Source organism: Strix aluco, chromosome 1 (genome assembly GCF_031877795.1).
Source record: "Strix aluco isolate bStrAlu1 chromosome 1, bStrAlu1.hap1, whole genome shotgun sequence".
Taxonomy (NCBI): Eukaryota; Metazoa; Chordata; class Aves; order Strigiformes; family Strigidae; genus Strix; species Strix aluco.
The window spans coordinates 152189198-152206551 of record NC_133931.1 but is presented as its reverse complement, the minus strand read 5'-3'; the positions used below and the strand labels follow the sequence as shown (position 1 = coordinate 152206551).

Genomic DNA, 17354 nt, shown 5'->3' with positions numbered 1-17354 from the left:
GCCTTTGTAAAAGCCTGCTTGTTTCTTCTGGAGGGAGAAATTCCACAGATAATGCAGGTCATACAGTCTCTCTTCTTTGTCTCTCCTTCCGTTTAAAGCCTCACAGAAAGCTATTCCTCTTCTCTAAACTTTTCACAATCAACATGAACTAGAAAGAATGTTAATTAGCACTTTGCTGGTTGTTCCTAGAGAGGTTTGCAGTATATAAGATTTTTGTAAAAGTTTGGCTATAAATGAGTACAGGGGGAGAAATCACTGAGATATTTTTCTAGTTTTGCAATACTTATTACAGTTCACGGAGAGGGGATTGGCTTATGTACATTTACTGACTTGGAAGAGTACATACACTGTTTTTGCTGGATGCTTCTTCTGCTTCTCTATTTCTTCAGTCACATCCTATTATGTTCTGAGCTGATTTTGTATCAAAGGGCTGTGCTGTAAGAGAAGTGGTGAATGTGAAGCCAGGTCTATCCCCTGAACCCAAGTGGTGAATATACTTATTAAGCCCACTAACTTCTATCAGTCCAGGTAACGTTTGCTTTTGACTTTAGAAAATGTTGCTGCTTATTTTTTTTTATGGCAATGGGGTTTATGTCTCAAAGAAGAAGCCTGAAGCTGATCAGAGGCAGTTTTTAGCATGCCCCTGATGTAGCAGGAGAGCTGAACTGGAGCATGATCTCTGCGCAGGAGGGGACAGGATCAGAGCTCTCATCTGCAGCCCAGATGATAAAAGAGATCTTGCCTGACATGGGGAGGAAAGGTGGGATTTTTTTTCCCTTTCCTGAATAAAGTGGCTTTCTGGTACCGCAAAGCATTCTACAATTCACTAACCCCATCTGTCCCAGAGGGCCCCGAGTCACACACAACCTTTGTGTCTCCTGGCACTTCTCTCATTCAAGTAAGCCTTGGGTTGGGTACATTCAGGTCTGGTTTTAGCCCTGAATTGTTGCAAAGCAACATCATCTTCCATACAAAGTTAGCTCTAGTTTTATGTGCAGTCAGAGAGTTTGAACAGGTTTTCCTGGTTTTATAAGTTGTTAGTGTCTCTGAATGAGAGTATTTTTGCCTGGATGTAGTGACATTGCAGAGAGAAGTCCTGATGGCTTTTGTTCTATCTGCCAGCTTTTACGTTGGCCATGAGAGACTAGAATCTCAGTCAAGGTCAAGTGGATGCTCATATTTGTTGTCAGGTGAACATGGCCCAGACCTCTGAGAGATTTTGATCACAAGAACCTCATCAAAAATACCCCCCAATATTGAACACCCAGAATATTACCTTGTATGCTCATCTGCCTGTGCCACACCAATTTGCTCTCCAATTTAGGCTACCAAATTGCTCGCTTAGTAAAAGAACATGTAAATGGGAAAAGCTGAAGTATAATGAGTTTAATATTCACATTCTTTCTTCTTGCATTTGTGACACTCAGCCTGGGACATTTGGGGCATAAGAAGTTCTTTTATTTGAAGAGCCTGGTCTTCTTCAATATAACTCTAAGCAGAACATACAACATTTACATGAACAGAAATGCGTGCCTTTGTGCTTCCTCTCATAGATACAAGCACTCTCTCTGGGCTGGCTGCAAGGAGAAGGCCCACACTTGCATCTAAGGCTCTGAACTTCCTTATCTACCAGTAGTTTTTTACACGTGCCAAAACCGAGCATCAAAGGTCCAAGGTTCTCCCAGTATACCTACCCCTGCCAGAAGAGATGCACAAGCTGCCGAGCAAGGGGAGTTGCTCTCCAATAACTGCTTGGTGCCAACAATATGTGAAGCAAAATTCATATAACAGCTGTAGATGATCCAATGCACTGATCAGGAATAATAAACACAGGACGCATAATCAGGGCAAAAAAGAGAGCAATTTAATAAAGGAGTGTGACGTATTACTGGCAGTGGCAGCCTGGGTTTATTTCTGATGAAGATTAAGAGAACTGGCATAACAGGAAATTGTTTTCTGCTGCAAAGGGAAATCAATTGTCTTTAAATACACAGCAGTGTAATTAGCAAATCTTACTAATTGCTGCAAAACAGAAATACAAGTGTGTGTTGCCGAGCTGGCTAAGCCAAGAAAGTATTGTGAAAAAATTGTAGAAGCTTTTAGAAATGAATATTTTTCTTAAGTATGTCTCCATCCCTGGAGATCCACATGGCTGGATGAAATAGCAAGGGTGCAATAAAAATATATACTTCCCAATTTTCCCATGTGAAAGAGCATTTAAAAACATCTGTTAGTCAGAGAGCTTCTCCTAGGACATGCACGGAAGAACGGGGTGGATGCACTGACTGCATCTGGCAAGTCTATTCGAAGTCCACCAAGCCACGTGAGGCCGGTGATTGATGGCAGGATGTCGTCTGACCTGCACAGTGCTTCTAGCCCACGATTACTAAAGGCCACGTATGTTGGTTAAACAGGTCACAGTGCTGTTTGTGTTAATGCCCTGATAAAGAGGCAGAGAAACGGAGCTGGAAAATTCTCCAGGCGAGTTCTTGTCCTGATAAAAGGCTCTTTTTAGTAGAAAACAGAGAAAAGAAACTATTCCATATTCTTTTGAGCAGGGGTAGGCAAACCACCAAAAATGCCTGTGTTATTTTGGTGCAGCTCTGCAGCCACTTAAAGCAAGTGTTTGGCCCCATGGAGTGACGGCGAAGGGAGACTGGGGTCTCCGCCACCACTGATGGCACCTGCAGAAACTGAAGAGAGGAAGGCAAAGGATGTTCTCTAGTCCAAGCACTTGGCACCCAGCTCTGGCTTTCCTCAGGGAGACCAAACTGCTGCAGCTCAGGGATTTGCAGCCTTTTCTCTCTCTGCTGCTTCCCAGGCTCCTGTTTGGGATCTCTGTGATTCCCCATGGCTCCTCACCTCCCCAAGGTGTGCCCTGCCAGGTAACTCTTCCCTGCCCCAGTTTACCCACCTGTGAGCAGAGCCTGCAGCATCCCCACTGAACTGACACTGCAGGTGCAGGTATTTAAGAAACATGACCCTGAAAGCCTTTCTGTGAAGCATCTGTACCACTCCACAAAGGCTCTTTGGAAAGCTGTCCCAGTGCTGCCCTGGCCCTTCTGTTCCATTAGCGTTAATTAAATGACTCTTGGTGTAATTCCCTGCAGAGATCATGCCCAGTAACGGGCAGTTGTACAGCAACAGAAACAAAACATCTAAAACTGGACCCATCTCTGCCCTGACTCTGGGGGCAGGGGATGCCCAAACCCAGGCTGGACGGTGGGCAGCTGGGCTGCAGGGGAGGGCACTGGCCTGCCTGTGGTCCCCAGCCGCCCCTGCATCTTGGGGGTTAAATGTGTCGGCAGCGCGGGCAGCAGGCAGGGCAGGCCAGGCCTCCCGGAGGAATGCAGAGGCCCCAGGGGCAGCGGTGGGGAGGAACAACATCTCCTAACCCTGCCCTGCGCCTTCCTGCAAACTTTTTGGAAGGCAGAGGCTGAGGTCTGCCCTCTCCACCTCCACAGTGTCCCTTTCAGCAGTCGAGTCCCCGGCTTGAGTCCAGATTTGTCACCTGTAGGGCTCACTCCATCCACCCCTCCCTCCGCCACCCTCTTATTTCCCTTACAGCCCTGTGCATCATCCTCGTGGCATAAAGCACCCAGCTCGTGCAGATAAATTGCACATTTATTGAAAACCTCTTTAGAAAACCAGAGGGAGCGGAGTGTTCATCATTTCCCTGTGCCATTCACAGTCGAGAGCTGGGGGATGCTGCGGCCAGCCCTGAGAGAGCCAAGAGATGTGTTTGCTCCTGCCAGAACCAAGCCAGGCTCCGTCCTGGAAATACTTCTGCCTTATAAATTGTTCACTCTGTTTATATTCTAGCATTGAAGCCTTTATTACTTTCCTGCTAAAACACACCAGCGCATGGATCTCAGGCACTGCAGAGTGGCGTGAGTAGTCCAGGCCCCTGAGGGAAACGACCTGCCTGGGACAGCTGCGGCCCCCGGGAGGCACATGGGCACCAGGGATTAGACCTGGAAATGTCCACAAAGAAATTGGTGTGCTGCCAGGCACTGGTGCCTTGTGCTAGTTTGGTTGCAATAGGTATCATGAGTATAAGATAGTTGCTTTTGGAGAGAGATCGAGCTGTAAATTGTCACCCAGACTCCTCCTAATCATCTTTTTCCATAAACTATACAGCCCGGCGCTATTGTTGTGCTTCAAAATCTGAGGGCGTTTTCTCCCAGACAGAAAAATGATCGGCGAGGGGGTAGGGGGGTGGATTTTTCCACATTTTCTCCATCTTCCTGCAATGTGAGCCAAGAGCCAAATGTGGCAGCAAGAAATAAAGACAGATGATCCCCTCCCTGCTCTCGTTCGCGACTTCCCTGTTTGCCCGGGCAGGCAGCGCTTTGCTCCAGCCTGCCAGCAGCCGTGGCACCTCGCCGGCCCCAGAGGGTTGTGCCACCCCGGCACAAGGCTGTGGCAATGTGCCCGGCACTCCCACTGACATGGGGCCGAAACCGGTGAACACCACTCGGGGCTGCTTCTCCCCAAATTGCTGCCTCCCTCCGCCCCACGGGCAGCTGCGATTGCCACGTGGAGCAGGGCTGGGTTACAAGCTGTCAGCGTTATTTTGCATGAGTAAATGCAGCATGTAAGCCTTGCCCACAGGAAAAAAAAAACATTAAATGAGCAATTTTTTTTTCCTTCCAGACATAGGGTTTAGAATAAGTTAATTCCAGTTGGCACATAGATTTTGGTCCTGTGCTACAACAGCAATCGTGGACCCCTTAATTTCCTAATAGGCATGGGCTGTAAAACTCACAGGAACTATAAAAATGTGGGACCATATCTAATCGCAGCAGAAGGGTCTGCAAGTCAGTGTAGTATTACATCTCCAGCCTAGTAGAAAGTTCAAGTTAATCATCTGCTCGCTTGGGAATACCCCTAGCCCAAGTCTCACAGAAAGAACAAATCCAAGCACGAAACTTCAAAGGCATTTTGCTGCCTAACGTTCAGTGAAAGCGTTGCGAATTAAACACCAAAATGCCTTTGAATCGCTTGGCTGCAATTCCCCTTCGAAGGGGCTTGCCATCAAAGTGTCTGCTCATGCGTGCGGAGCCTGGAAGGAGGCCAAGCCCAGCGTGACGGTTCCCTATCCGAATCTTCCATGTCGTCTGCACAAGCATTGTTCTGCAGACAGCTGATTTGATCCTTTGGCATAGGAAGGAAATGTACTTTACATAGCTGGTGAAGGTCAGCAGCATCCAGAGAGGCCATTTGGCAAGAAGGCTGCTTCCCCCCCGCCCCAAGGTGGTGAGCTCCTGCAGGTCCAACTGTAAAATTACTTACAGATGTTAGATAAAAAGTAATGGCAGAAAATGTACGTGTGACCCTTAAAAAAGAAAGTCAGAAAAAAAAAAATGATCTGAGGGAAGTTACAGATTCTTCCTTGGTTTGTTTGTTGAAAGCTGAAAATAGAGACATCTATTTCCAAATACTTGTGTTCTGCCAAAGGGTTTTGGTTTCCTAGAGGTTTGAAGAGTCTCATCACAGTCTGTTTGAAGAAAAAAACCTTAACAGACAGTGGCTCTGATATGCTGGATATGAGCATGCCTTCCCTTGATTAACTTTACATCCTTTGGTGAGGAAGAGGGAAGAAGGTGTGAGAGCGATGTGTAATTTCCTTTTTGATCGCTCTTTGTCCACTAACATCGCAGGTTTCTCCCGCGAGTAAAGCAGTGGTGGGTTCACGCTCCCATCCTTATCTACCTGCTGCTCCATTTCCTTTCTGTCATCCTCTCAGGCCATAGAGTATGGACTCAAGCAATCCATTGTTCAGCACCAACTTTGTTCCTTATCATTTTAACGTTGGACTCTCCCCATTTTAAATAAAAGCAGTCATACTGAAAACTTAGCATCTCAGCTAACCTGATCTCCAAAAGCACCCTGAAGCTGGTGGGGAGGAGACATCCCATGCCTCAGCCGCTTGCTGTGGTTGTCCTAATCGGCCCAGGACATTGCCAAAACCAGCTTTGCACTAGCCCTTCTCCAGGACGCTCTTTAGACATTGAAACTCAGTTTTGACTTTCACTGCCCCAGCTGAGCTTAACCTTGGACTCAACAGTTTTGGTCAAGTCCCTCGAAAGAGGTAGTCACTCTCGCTCTTGGTAACTCGTGGCCTGAGCCTATACCTGGCACGAAGCAGCTGCTGGGGGCGGCTGTGGCCTCCCCCAGCCACAAAATGGGAAGCAAGTCCTTTCCACTCCAGCCAAAAGGGCCCTGGCACAGGCAGGGGCTTGATGTGCTTTGCACGATGGACATCAGACGCAAGCTAAACCCTCCTGAACTGTCGGGGCTTGTGCAAAGTGGGGTTTAGCCCCCAGGCACCCAGCTGCTCCCAAAGTGAAACAGGGCTTGTGGGGCTCAGCCTGAGGAAGCTGTGACAGCCCTCCTTTCCTCACCCCCATGGCAGAGAAATGATTGGAAAGGTTTGATAGATGAGATTGCTTGATAGATGGGACATTTTCCTGATACAGTGTCAAAGCTCCAGCACTATTGACCCCTTGAACACTCTGCAGCCCGTGATTAGCGGCAGCACGTGCTGGGGTCCCCCTTCACAGCTTCTGGGGACTGGGGGGAGCTCTACTGCTGCACTTTGCCCGGCGCTGAGACTCCCACCTGCCTGCCTTCCCTAGAAACCATCAGACCCCTAAACTAACCCTGTGCTATGGCTGGGCTAACTTTTGCAAGTCCGAAGTTTATCAGCTTATGAGCTCAAGCCTGAGCCTAAGGCTATTGCTGCAGTGATGAGCCTCTTGGCCCTTCCTGGAGCCTCTTTGGAGCTCCAAACCAATGTGGAGGTTGCTTTGAAAGAAGACAGGCACTTTTCCAGGGGCTCACAGTGCCACAATCGTTAAGCACATCTGACCAAAACTCACTAGAAGAGTCAGGCTATTTTAGATCTGGCCTCAGTTACCCAGCAGTGCTTTTGTAAAGAAACTGATTAAAGAGGGGAGGGGATTTATTTGGTTTCTGACATGTTTTGGTCACAGACCAATCTGTGATTATTAAAGGCAGCAAATTTCCACGTTCCTTAACACGTGGCCCTACCTCCTGGAGCCTGGGGGAGAATTAAAACAAATCCAGGGAATACAGGACACATGCCTGAGCCCGGAGGATCAACTGTACCGGTCGATTTACTCAGAAGCACCATGGCTCCCTACAAATGGCGGAGATCCCACTGCAGCCCCCTGACCTCTGGGCACCCCCAGCTGGGTTTTGCCACAGAAATTTCACAACTGGCTGGTGCCAACGGAGGAGAGAGACCGGGACACAAATATAGAGTCATAAGGGTAAGTCTTTGTTCATGTGCATGAGGCTGCCCGTTCACATGGGGGCAAATGTGGTTTTATACACAGTTCTTATACCCCAAATGTGGTTTTATACACAGTTCTTGTACCCCAAATGTGGTTTTATACGCAGTTTTTATACCCCAAATGTGGTTTTATACGCAGTTCTTGTACCCCAAATGTGGTTTTATACACAGTTCTTGTACCCCAAATGTGGGTTTATACACAGTTCTTATACCTTTCAAGCGTTCAGGTACAACACGATTTGACTGATCGCTATGTAACACGCACATGTCACTGTTTTCCAAAGCAGCTGTAATTTTATGAGGTCATCATTCATCTGCTTCTTTCTTGATGTAAATGACCCTGGAGTTGGTCTTGCTGCAGTTACTTGTCTATGATGCTAGATAATGGGGTGGGGGGGCTCACAAAGGTGTTGGAGGGGCTGTGATGCTGGTGGTGTTATGCTGGGCGTACAGGCGTACCCTTTATTTTTCAGGGTGGGGGCTGTGCTTGCAATGAGCTGGGGTCCCTCAGCCACGCTCACTTAAGCATGACTGTGCAGCATACAGGGTCAAATCAATCAAGAAAATTCATACAGTTTCCTACTGTTAAGGCCAATTGTCACTACAGAATGAGGTCTTCCCAACAGTTTTCCAGGGGCTGCTTTTTCACGACGGGCGGCCGCGACTTTTCACGGTTTTTTGTTGGGTTTTTTTTTTTCACCTTCGGGCTGAGGGGAAGGGGGTGAGAAAAGGCGCGAAAACGCCCCCTCCCTGCCTCATCCGGGTCCCTTCGAATCACCGCGCCCCTTCCCCAAGCGTCACCCGGCACCGCCGGCGCGCGTTACGTCCGGGGATCCGCACGTGACGTCTGTGCCCGCGCCCGCACGCGCAACCGGCCGCGCGGCGGCGGGGGCGGGAGCTGGGGGGCGTGGCCAGGAGGCGGGGGCGGGGGGCACGCCCCCGCCCCCGCCTCCTGGCCACGCCCCCCAGCTCCCGCCCCCGCCGGGGACGGGCGCGGCGGGAGTGAGACGGCGCGGCGGGACGGAGCGGCCGGCGCGGCTGGCAGTGGCCTGATCCCGGCGGGAAGGAGGAGGAGGAGGAGGAGAAGAAAGGAGGAGGAAGGCGGGGGTCAGCCCGCTGAGCCGGGCGGGATGGATAAGTACGACGATCTCGGTCTGGAAGCCAGCAAGTTCATCGAAGACCTCAACATGTACGAGGCCTCCAAAGACGGGCTCTTTCGGGTGGACAAAGCTGCCGGCAACAACCCCGAGTTTGAGGAGACCAGGCGGGTCTTCGCCACCAAAATGGCTAAGATCCACCTCCAGCAGCAGCAGCAGCAGCAGCAGGAGGAGATGCTGATGGCCGCCCTCAACGGAGGGGCTGCCTTCAACGCCCCCCGGCCCAGCCCGCCGGCGGCACGGGGTGCCAAGCCGCCCCCAGCCTCGGCTGCTGAGGGGCCGCGCACGAGGCCATACGATGGAGGGGAGCGAGGCTTCGGCGAGAGCGGGGCCCGTGCTGAGGCCCCAGGGAGCCAGGCTGGGCGCCGGAGCTGGGAAGCGGAGACCGACAGGATCCCCAGAGCGGGAGGCTCACGGCCCGGTGTTGGGCGTGGGGAGCAGCAGGCCGGGAGCCCCGGTGACCCCCAGCCCTGCCGTGGTGGGCAGGAGAATGGCAGCGAGGGCAGGCGGGGCGGTGGGGGCCGTGACCCCACGCCAGCTGGGCAGAGGTCCTCCTCCTTCTCGCATGCCCGGACCCCCCTGGCACCCCCGGTGGGGATGGAGGAGGGGGCACCAGGTGCCCTGCCACAGCCGAGGTCCTCCTCCTTCTCGACCCCCTCAGTGCAGCCGGCCCGGGGGTTTTCAGGCCCTGCTGAGCCCTGTGGTCCCAGGGCCGGAGGGGACAGCAGCCAGCTGTGGTACCAGGGCGTCCTGCTGTCCTTCCCCCCCAGCTCCGCACCCGCTGCTCCGAGCGTGGACTGCCAGCACACGGCTGCCTACCCCAGCCCAAGCGGGCACTACGTGGCCCATGGTCAAAACCACCGGCCCAACGGCAGCAGCACAAGCCCCGAGCCGGGCTCCTCGCGCTTGGCCTCGCGCGGGCTGATGGCTCCAGATGCTCCACAGCCGCTTTTCCCCGAGGGTGTGAGTGGCCCACGGCTGGATGCTGGTCACCCGGAGGGCTCCAGCACGGCGAAGGTGAAGCTGCCCTGCCAGACCCTCCTTCTGCAGCCAGAGCAAGGGCCGTCGGCGGCTGAGCTGAAGCTGGAGGCACTGACCCAGCGCCTGGAGCAGGAGATGGATGCTCGGCCGAAGGCCGATTACTTCGGTAAGGAGGCAGTCGGCCAGTTGGTGTGAAGAGGGTTTGTTGCGAAGTGTCACTGCAGGGTCCACACCTGCAGGGTTGCGTTTGCCCATTCGCCTGCTTCATTATGCTTTCTCGTTTGCTCGGGGTAGGGTTTGTTATTTAACTTTTACTTATCACAGGGACTGGAAGCTCTTCCTCCTGTGCCGCTTTTTTCCTTAATCCTACCTCTTAAATTTTAAAGCAAAGGTAGTTAGCAGCTTTGGGGAGGACAATGCTGAGAAGAAGCTGGAGCAGCATCTTTTGAAGTGCCCTTCGTCGCTGACAGGGAGGCACTTAACTTTGGTAGACAGTACTCCTGGTTCTCCATGTCTTAAAAGTACACTGCCTGGCCACGTGTGGGTGGGAAGGCAGCCGTCCAGCCTGTGGAGGAGTCGTGCCTGCATACGCCACGGGCACGGAGAAGGGTACAGAGCTCGGGGGAGGCTTGGTGGTACCTCCCACGGAGGTGGCCACAGCCGGGCGTGCTTGCGGGATTTCTTGAAGAGGGGTTGCTTGGGGATGGGAAGGGTGGTGGATTTCCAGACTTGCCAGGATTTCCCCCTGCCCCCAGGTGCTGTCCCCATCAGCTGTGAAAGGATCAGTGCATCCTGAAGACAGGAGAAAAACAGGTGGTAGGCATGTACCTCCCTAAATCTCGGGTCTGCGAGTAGTCCAGACCACCTGAGGTTATTGCTGACACTTGGCAGTGAAGAGGGACAGCTTAGATGTGAGGATCTCCCAATGAGAATATTAAATGTCCTGCTGGATTGAACCGATTTACTATCCCAGGATGGCAGAAGGTCAGGGGCAAATTGAGCATTTCCTTTCCCTGCCGGGCCACTTTGCAAATGAATAGCAGATAAGATAGTTCAGCTTTTGGGGGAAGGAAACCCGAAGCTGCTGGGAAGGCTGAGAACTCCGCGGCTAATTTAATGAACGACAGGAGCAGGTCTAGTGTGTGGATTTGTCTCACTGTTTTAGACCCACGCTCACAGAAGTAGAAGCAAGGACAGATTAAACTCTTCAGCCTGGTGCTGAGGAGGGGTTTGCATCTCAGGCTGCACAGGTGCCGTTGCATGGGCTCCTCTCCGGTGGGGTCGGTGGGTGGCTCAGCGGTGGTCTGCATGCACAGGAGCAGCCATGGGCTTCAACGCCAAGCTTCGGGGACATAGCTGGAGGAACCACCGAGTGCTCAGTTGCGAATTGCATAACAAAATGTGTTTCTTGGCATAAGGCGGTGGTACTTGCCCACAGAGGGCTGTTCTGGGATTGTTTATCTTAGTATCTGAGACTGGATTCAGCCTTGTGGCAAGGCAGACGCGTTTTTATTCTGTCGCAGAGAAGTGATGTGTCGAGTTGCTGTACTTGGAGCGTTTTGGCCTGAAAACGTGTTTGGGCGCTTTGCGTCCCATGCGGGCAGCGTGTGGTTTGAATGAGCTCAGGGAGTCTTGTCTCTGGGGGGGGGGGGGCGGCCTGAACGCCGTGACAAGGAGCTGATAATGGAGGTGGGGTTGGGACAACAGTCTCCTGGGAGGCAGTTCTCAAAAATGGGAATATTTTGCTGGAGGTGGCATTCAGCTCCACTTCAACAGACCCTGCTGCATGCGTCTTCTCCTCATGGTGCGAGTAAACCAGCTGGACCATACCTCGTCCAAAATGTGCACAGGGATGGGGTGAGAAAGCAGAGGCACCGAGTCAGTGGTTAGATTTTTACATGTTTGTCACAAAATAGGAGGTAGCATCAGGGGGAGGCTTTCGTCCTGTGGGAAATTTGTAGTGAAGCAGGAGTAATTCTGTCAGCACGGAGAGTCCTGCTGGTCAGGCAGGTGAGTTACTGGTGAGCCCTGGTGAGGGAGAAGAGATGGAGGCTGCCTGATCCTTGGTGCAGTCTTTTGACATCCTCCTGGCAGGAGGTTTTACACCTGGGTGTAGCCTCTGAGAAATTCTGGAAACAGGAGAGAGAGAGAGAAAAACAAGGCAGTCATGGCAGAGGAAGAAGTGAAGTTTTGTGGAACCTCAGCTCTGTTGGGGAAGACTCAGCAGATCTGCCCTGTGGAGGACCAAGGAGCAGGAAGGAGCAAGTACCGAGGTCTTTTAATTATGGGCCTCTTCCCCCTTTCTTTCTCACTTTTATTTTCATTTTGTCACAGTTACCTTACTTCCTTTGGAGGAATGCAGGACCCAGCTGGTCTTCTGATATGCCCTACCCTCAAGCTAGCACACTTTAGAATGGAAAATAAATACTACTGCAATAGTGATAAAAAGGATCAACAGTTTAGTTTGTTGCAGGCTTTCCCCCAGTGAAGGGAAGTCTAATGCAGCAGCTTTGCAGTACATCAGAGCCAGGAAATGAAACCAGGACTGAAGTGCATATGACCAGTGTATTTTATCTGAAATGCCTTCAGCTCTCCTAATTTTGGATGCTGCTTTTGTAACAACAGGATTTTTTTTAAGATGGATCTCTCTGTCTTGTTAACATACAGTCCTGCGGTCTGTCTCGGTTTAGACCAGATATTTATCATGAACAATTAATTCTAGTCACAGTAAAGGAGCCGCTTATTCCTTCACTATGTGAAAATGAGTATTTGTAAATGAAAGCCTGGGAAAGGATAAGCTAGGGACTAGGTATAACATAGGTAGGATGCTCTGCTGAGGAGTAACAGTCTGGTTATCTGTCAGCACCAGCTTGCTGTACAAAATACTTTTGTCTGCTCAGGGTATGTATAATAAGTGAAAGGAAAGAAGCAAACAAAGCCAAAGCCAAGAATTTTTTTTTTTTTTTTTAAATTGTGGCCTATGTGTGAGCAGCATGGGCTACACGTGTCCCTGGAGGAATCTGGGTTCTCCAAGAGTGCTTTTGAAGTGCTGACTTGATTTATGTGGGCTGTCAAGTAGGACATAGGGAGTCTCAGGTATCACCCAGGTCTTAAACCTGGAGAGGGAAATCCTGAAATTGCTCCCTGGAGAGGCTGGTTGGCATGCAGCAGAGAAGGGGCCCCATGTCCCTGGGAGGTGTTGCTGGAAGGCATCTTAGGTTGTATTCAGATTTTTGGTGTACCATTTCCAGGGAACATCCAGGAGTGAGGTGCCTGAATCCCATGATTTTCCGTGGGGTTCCTTTGGATGCAGCAGCCTTCATCTCCACTTGCTGAAGGGAAGATTAATTAAATAGGAGTGAATGGGGAAGTTGCAACTCCTCCGCTAGCACCACCCAGTGCAATGCAGATGTTTTGGATTAGGTGAGGCAGCACCATCCTGAGGACTGGTGCCGGATGAGTTTTTAGGTGAGAGCTGGGCAGCTGCACAACCAAACTGAGCGTCTGCCTGCACTGCCTGGAAGGGACTTGGTAGGGGTGAGGCCTGGCTGAGGGGCGGTGGGGTCTGCAGGGAGGTTTTACCATTTATTTTAGCAGAGCCTGTGGTACCACACAGTTCCTTGGTCTGCAGGCACAGATGGGTGCTTTTAGAGGTGTCATGTGTAGCATCATGTTTTCACCAGTGCTTATTTAATATAGCTAGATGGAAATCTCCATCTGATGAAGACTATCCACACCTTTACCAAGAGCTTTTTTAAAACAATTTTTATAAATTGTTTTCTAGTTATATTTGTTAGGTGTTGAGTTCTGGCTTCCTTATTATTTAGAGCAGAGCTGATGATAAGCTGCAGATATTTTAGGAGGGCCTCAGGCATCTTGTTTTGCAGTGAAACACTGGGATGCTTCCCAGCAGTCAGGCAGAGGAGATCTCGTAGCAAAGCCTGTAGATTTCTTTTCCCCTTGGCAGAACTAGAGCAGTAGGTAAATCTCTGAACCCTGCAGAGACCTGGAACCCCAGCACCTTTGAATGGTTATGATCAACTTGAAGGCCAGCAGCGCTCTTTCAAAGTCTTGTGCATAGTGAAGTTAGTGTTTTACCACTGCTGAAACCACAATTCATTTAACTTTAAGGCTGTACATGCCTGCGGACTTTACCGAGCCCTGCTGCTGATGGTGCCTCAGGATGCTTCAGCAGCAATGAGGGTAATTTCAGGGCTGCTGAGTGGAGAATTTCTTACTAAAATGAAAGTTCTTCTAAGGTTTATATAGTACATGGGTGTTGATAACATTTCCACTGGGAATGAGTGGAGGCAACTCTTGCTGCCTGCTCCTGGGAGAACACCACAGCTGGAAGGAGATGCTGGCCTGCAGCAGAGAGGAGGGGGAGGCAGGGTGAGACGGGTCCTGGTGGAACAACGAAAGCTGGAAGGATCATGGCACATGGACTAGTGGGTGTGTGCAGATTGCAAAGTTTATCTCATTGCAAGGAACCAAGCAAATAAGTAGTTGCCTGGGATATGGCTCCTCAAGATTACAGCAGTATGCGCTTCTCCTCCCTTCCTCTTGGGAGCTCAGCTGGGTTTGCAAGCTAAGGAAAAATCTACCAAAAGGGAAGAAGAGGAAGGAGTTGAGGCAGAGGAGCGATAGGCCTTTCAGCCAGGATGCTGTGGCAGTGGGGACTGAAGGGAATAAGGAGCCTCTTTCATGTGGCACTGGAGTTAACATAATCTCTGACATCACTGTAATGTACTTAAACTGGCACCGATGTGAGCTTGATGGCATTGTTGTACTTCACTGCCAGTGTATACATGACTGTCTACAGCAAAGACGAGGGTCAAGAACATGGCATGCAAAAACGGTACACAAAAATTGCATTTACCAACTCTGTGGTTCTTTGGGCAGGGAGTACCTGTACACCTTTGCTACCATTGAGTGACAACCCAGTCACCCAGTGGTGAATGGGACCAAATTGGCAGGGTTTCCAGGCACTTGATCTCATATGGGCCTCCAGATATCCTTGAAATCAGCTCTCCAGCAAGAGCAATTGCACAGTAGTGGATAACAGCATAGTGAGGCACGCGATGTGTCTAGTTTAGAGTTTGATGTAGAAATGACTTGGTTAAGGTCAGCCACGGGGAAGTGGCATCAGGTTCTGAAGAAGGTCTGAAGTAAAGCCTGAAGAACTGAGCATCACATTGGGTATGACAGGGTGAAGTCTTTTCTCAGTGGACAGTCTTTGAAAAATGTGTGCGCAAGTGGAGGGCTTGGTTCTCCTGAAATAAATAGGTGGGTTGGAAATGCAGAAGTTGTACCTTCATGAGGGTCCTCCCCGTCAGAGTGGGAAAGGAGGACAAGTTAAGAGGAAAGCTGGTATGTGCTCTGATGGGGGGGACCTTTGTGAAAGTACAGCTTCTGGCAAGAGGCACTGGGGTTTACTTCTGGATTAGCCACATGCATGTCTGGGCAGATGGGAAAGATGATACCAGAGGTGTTTTACATGCAAAGGCTCTGCAGGTTTCTTTCAAATGCAACTGCTGGTTCTTCAGCATAAATCCAGCCTCCTGTAAGGGAGGGGAGCAAAAAACAGTTATGTGTGATGGAGAAGAGTCAAGCTGATGATGGAAATGTGGCTTGCATGGAGTAAGTGGAAGGGGCAGGACAGACTTACCCTTCCAAGTGCTGTTTCTGGATTAGCTACGTACACAGAGACACACCACCAGAATCTCGTGCCACTGCATTCCTCTTACCTGGGACCAGATTGACATGGCAAGGAAATCTCACCACTGAAGCAGCACACCATCACATTTGGCCCTCCAAAATTAAGCGACAACCTTAGCAAACCTAACCAGGAACATGTGTAGGAGGGCTTGGCTGTCCTGGATGTTGCTGAGAAGGGGGATGCTGCTGGAAAAACCCAAAACTCTGTTCTTAGGTTGTAGATAGATGATGTCTGGCATGTGGAAATAAATCATACCAACCGGTCCCAGAAAATGCTGCTGTTCAGCATGGTTTGCATTGAATTTTTAGCAAGTGAGATACAGTAAGTAACAGCTCCTTCTGGTGAGTGTGAAATAGCAACACTTAAGAGGAAAAGGTGTCTCTAAATGCTTTGAGTTCGCCGGTAAATGGAAATACACTTGTTGAACTTTGAGGGTGGGACTGACATTTCAGACTGAGCACCGGGTTCGCTTTCATTTCTGACAGCCCTTGAGGTCTGCATTGGACCTGTCTGACCTCGCGAGCCGAGGCTGTTCCTGGTGGCAGCCCTCCTTCTGTTTGCAGTGCCGAGCTTGAGTATGGCGAGCACCGGGAAGTGGCTTACAGGGCATGTTTTTGGTCCCAGCTCGGCCCCAAAGGTCCCTTTGTTCAGGCACTCAGCTGCAGTGCAGGCGGTTGCTTGCCGCATGATGCGAAAGGGAACAGAGATCTCTTTGTTGTGCGGGGCCCGGCTGCCCTGCCAGCAGAAATTGAGCCGAAATCAGCATTTTCCATCCCTTTCCCTTTCCAGATCTGGCTACCATTCTGCCGGTGTGCTCGAGCGTGAATTTACCGGTGCTGCGCATGTGCGGTGCTTCGGGCTTGTCAATCCTGGTGGCTAAAGAGAAACCTTTAATTTCACCTTAATAACATTGTCTGAGGTTAAAAGCTGTAATTTTGGAGGAGCTATCAGCTCAGATCAGCGCTTGCATAAGCACTTGTTATGTGCAGCAAAGTAACCCAGTGCAGAAATCAGGCATCTTGCTGGTCCGTAGCTACTCGGGATCATTCTGCTTTGAGCTGAGGACAGAAATTTTTGCTAAAAGCTGCTCTACGGTAAGAAAATTACCCAGAGCTGCTGACTAGTGTCAGTGGCATGTGGGGCTGGACTGATGATGCTGACATTTTAACTCTACACCCTGGCTAGCAGAAAGCACGCTCAGCACTGTTTCGGGAAATTGTGATCGGAGCTGGCGTGGAGCAGGGCACAGAGCCCATTTCGTGGCGGGATGGAGTTGGATGTGGCCTGTGCTGCACTGCCTTCCATCAGGCTGGCTTCACACACGTGTTGCCGAGCTCAGCGACTGGCCACTGTCAGCAACAGGTATTGCTTTTTCCTTGCATAGCCTAAGCCAAAAGAACAGGATCATTGTGGCAGCAGGGAGCAAACAGCAAAAAAAAAAGTGGAAAGGAAAAATCAATGAAAACCACATTTTTTCCCCTTTCAGGACAGGTGTGCTGAGAGTCAGAGATGAAGGCTCAAGTACGTTGCTTAAAATACTCCACAATATTGTATTTGGAAGAAGCAAAGACTTATTTGTAGAGTAATTCCAATTGCTAGTGAGATTTAATTGGCTTTCAAGTAAGATTTAGCAGATACAACCATAAGCTATACACAGATTTGCCATAATGCCATTTTTCAATTGTCAGCCTTGCCACAGGACATCTATAAATATTTATAGCATGGCTGGCTATTATGTAGTTGGGTAATTTAGCACATTATACTTTTTATAGACAACGTTGTCAATTTATTTTAAAAGCCCTTTCATTCTGTGACTTTATTTTTCATGTTTTAAGGGCCTAAATATTTAAAGAAGTGGATACAAGAATTAATCAGGGGATGAAATGGAGCATGTACTAAAAGCAAGGAGGAAGGATGGTGGGGACAGTCAAGGGGCGGGTGATAGAGGAAGGTTTGGGTACGGGCCCGGGCAGCTCCTGCAGGATCTGGCTGGGCTATCATCTGTCCCATCGAGGAAACCACAGGGGCAGTGCCTATGCTCTGAAGCCTAAATGGGATGGACAAGAGACAGCAGAGGCGATTTCTGCCCTCCATGGGATTTGCATTAGGGTATTTTATAGTGGCTTTAGATGCCTGCCAGCATCTTTACTGTGTGCTGTGCCTGCGCTCAGCTGCT

At 50.2% G+C, this 17354-nt stretch overlaps 1 protein-coding gene across 2 annotated transcripts in view; it reads left to right on the top strand.

The window, feature by feature from the left end:
- Positions 1 to 8339: 8339 nt before the first annotated feature.
- LIMD1 (LIM domain containing 1) overlaps positions 8340 to 17354 on the top strand; it is a 34804-nt gene continuing 25789 nt past the window's right edge. For both annotated transcript variants that reach the window (XM_074840539.1, XM_074840531.1), the window contains exon 1: positions 8340 to 9625. In XM_074840539.1, coding sequence (XP_074696640.1) covers positions 8452 to 9625 — 1174 coding nt within the window. In that variant the 5' untranslated portion in view covers positions 8340 to 8451. The remainder of the gene's footprint in view (positions 9626 to 17354) is intronic.